Source organism: Lathyrus oleraceus, chromosome 3 (assembly GCF_024323335.1).
Source record: "Lathyrus oleraceus cultivar Zhongwan6 chromosome 3, CAAS_Psat_ZW6_1.0, whole genome shotgun sequence".
Lineage (NCBI taxonomy): Eukaryota > Viridiplantae > Streptophyta > Magnoliopsida > Fabales > Fabaceae > Lathyrus > Lathyrus oleraceus.
The window spans coordinates 68,411,845-68,415,419 of NC_066581.1; the positions used below are offsets into that span (position 1 = coordinate 68,411,845).

The 3,575-nt window shown below is 33.0% G+C and overlaps 1 protein-coding gene across 1 annotated transcript; it reads right to left on the minus strand.

The window, feature by feature from the left end:
• Positions 1-686: 686 nt before the first annotated feature.
• Positions 687-2,251, minus strand: LOC127132589 (galactinol synthase 1). The gene is made up of 3 exons (XM_051061544.1): positions 1,784-2,251; positions 1,205-1,660; positions 687-1,107 (listed from the first exon to the last, which is right to left on the minus strand). The coding sequence occupies exons 1-3, from the start codon at positions 2,102-2,104 to the stop codon at positions 880-882; spliced, it is 1,005 nt and encodes a 334-aa protein (XP_050917501.1). The 5' UTR covers positions 2,105-2,251; the 3' UTR covers positions 687-879.
• Positions 2,252-3,575: the final 1,324 nt, after the last annotated feature.

A 3,575-nucleotide genomic window follows, 5' to 3' on the forward strand; every position in this document is an offset into this window, starting at 1 on the left:
TTTTATATTTTAAATTTTTATAATATTAATAAAAAATATATTTCATAATAATTTTTATATATATATATATATAATAGATTGAATTTTTTAATCAATCATCCAAAATTATTTTTCAATCAAATGTGAAGTGTCGGACTTTTGACTAGTTAATTTTAAATTTTCTAATTTAAATTTCTAATTTGTTGATAGACAGTTTGAAGGTTTTGCTCTTAATTGTTGTTAGCGACCGTTTGAAAATTTTACAAGTGTGAGCAAAGTGTCACACTTTAACAGTTTTGTTTAATTAGTTGGTTCTGAATTTTCTTAATTGTTGTTAGTGACCGTTTTGAAAATTTTGCAAGTAACAGTTTTGATTAGTCAGTTGATTATGAATTTTCTTAATTGCTGTTTGTGACCGTTTGAAAATTTTGCAAGTGTGAGCAATGTGTCACACTTTACCATTTTGTATTATTAATTGATTTTAATTTTTTTAACCAATACAAATAGCTTCTTCTATTATATATGTGTTACATCCATTCTCTTGCTTTTAATTCTTTCTAATTTTTTCAATTTGCAGATAATTTGAATTGAAGTTATCCAACATTTTCCAAAAACTTTATATTAGAGTTGTTGTTACAATCCTTTATCAAAAAGCATTTGTTATATATTACAATTACAAAAGAAGAAACTAAATGAAAAAAATACCATAAATAAAAGCACAACAATATATACCTGAAAATACAAGCCAAGATACAGACCCATATGTACAAAAACCAAAGATCAAATTCCCCAAATTAGAACAAAACACACAAAACTAGAAATCTATATTCCATTTGACTATTAGCACCGACCGCAAAGTCTGGTTGCACCTCCTCATTCTTATTCCTAAAAACAGCTCAGTTAAGCTGCCGAAGGTGCTGTGACATATCGAACACGACCAACCTCCGACAACGCCTGTACAAACGGCTCTTCAACATCATTCCTTTGTGTCTCACAATTTCCACTCAAATTCTTCTTGTAGTCAAGTGAAGAATCACTGTATATATCCAACCATTTCTGCACCAACATCTTTATATCCTCCCTCTGCATATTCTCTTCTTTTCCAGTATACCTCCAAGGCTTTGAACCCTAAACAAAAACAACAAACCAATTTAAAAGTGTTCAGTTAATATTCAGTTAATAATTGCGCAGAGACATATACAATTGCACAGAGACATATACTTACAGCTGCACAATAGTGAACAACCTTGACTTTCCTAAGCTCAACATTCTCAGGATGACGCCACAACATAGCAAGAACAAGATTATAAACCAAAGGAATTGGCCTATAAATATCCTTAAAATACATGTTCAAGAAATCTTGTTCTGCAAACGGAGTAGGAGCAGTAACTTGACAAGTTTTCAAAAGATCATCATAAGTCTCAACACTTGGCTCAAACAGAAACATGCCAGCATTGAAGTAAAGTGAAGGAGGTTCACCCATTTCTTTCGGCCATTGCACCTTCTCCGGACACTGCTGACAGTACCCAATCTTATACTGTGGTGTATGACTCCATGTTTTTTCACAGAAACAATCCATCACAGCGTAGAAATAACCGTCTGGTAGATCAAAAAGATGATCTATGTTTTCATATACCTGAATGTCTCCATCCAAATATATCATCTTGCTGTATTCCACAAACTGCAACATAAGTTTCAATTAATTAATCAATAATAACTTTTTTTCTATAGATCTAAAAAAATGACACGTGTAATAAGTAGTAATGACGTGGCAAAATAATAGAATGTGTAAGTGTAAGTCTACCTCCCATATACGGAGTTTGGAGTAATTGATGACGTAATAAGCCATAGCAAACTGAGTTTGATTTTCCGGTGGGTAAACCGGTTGAATCTCACGGACGATACATCCCTGAGATTCCAACATCTCACGGTGCTCCTCCGGTACGTCTGGAAGCACGGCAACAACCAGCGGGTACGCCGTTTTTACTTTTCGTAAACCTTTTGCCAAACCTATTACGCCTTTCACGTAGTCGCCGTTGCCGGCGAGAAACGTTACGTATGCACGTTTCAGTTTCGTGAAACCGGTAACTGGTTTCGTAGAGGTCTGAACGATCTCCGGTGCCATTTTTTTGAGTGCTGAAAATTGAAAACTGTTTAGTTTAGAGAGTTTGGAAAACTGTTTATTTTAGAGAGGATGGTTAATAGTTTGTTTGATGATTGTGAGTTGAATGGTGGAGGTAAAGGAGGTATATATAATAAAAAGGGAGGTGGTAGAAGGAGACATTGTGATTTTTGAAGAAATTGTTGTGGCTGTGCTTGATCATGCAAGTTGAGAGATCTTGGATTTTGTGACTAACACGTGTCATTGTGAAATGATCCAATGGTTATGAGAAGATTCTCGAAATGGTGCCGCGTGCGATTGAAATAACTTGCATGTTATGGAAAACACTAGAATCGGCTGGGAGTATCTACGTTTAGTCAAGATTATTGTGGAATTACAATCATTTTTGGTGATAGAACAAACAAAATATATACTTATTGTATGAAAAGAGAAAAAGAAAAAACACACTCTAAATTTTTTCGGATAAAGATAAGTTAACTTTTAAAATTTTAATAGCATTTTATTTCAGATTTTAATTAGGGGAGATTAACTAACACTAAATTATATGATTTGAATAATATCATTTACATAGTTATAATACACCAACTATTTTTATGAAATAGAAATCGTTGCGGAGAAGTGACTCCAATTCTCGACTTAATTAGTATAGAAATTAGCATTTAAGAATCTTGTCCATATTGTACAACATTTCTTTCAATTAATATAGTTTAAGAATGTTTCTTCTATTTTTTTATAAGTAACATTGCATTAACCCGAGTTCTGGCACTTAATGCAAAAGAAAGATAGCATTGACTCAAACAATATAAAAAATTTTGTTATCCGATTTACTTTAGAACAAAAAGATATAACTCTGAATCAATCTCAAAACAACAATTTCAAGATCAAAACTATATCCTTTCAATTCACTATTAAAAAAAATATTGTTTCTTATCAAATAAATAGTTAGTCCGGCTACCAAAATAAGAATTTTTTATTTTTTCTCTCATCTTTCTCTCAAAGCAAAATCGAAAACGTCAAGGAACACTTGAAAATTACTAGGATCATTTGCTCTCCAAATGCACGACAAAGTTGGCTTCAGTAGGAACTCGACAGCGACTAAAGATTAATATGAGAGTTCAATCAGATATAAGTTGATTTGACAGGGTAATCGTTGGGATTGCATCAAAAAAAGATCTGATAGGGATTTCTAGTTTGCGACAGACTCCGTTTAGAATGGTGAGCAGAACATCAGATTCACGCTTTGATGATTCTGGCAACCGCACATTGTTGGATTCTGCAAAATTCTATATTCAATCACCATTAAGCCAAAATTCAGCATCACCAATATTCAAACGAGACCCTTGCAAAAATTCAAACGGGACAAAAAATTGTCTACATAAAGGTTCTTGCCCAATCCAACAATTCCTCCAAAAGTCAATATTAATTTCTCTCCCCACTTTGCATGCAATACAGATACTAAACCAATTGACATATG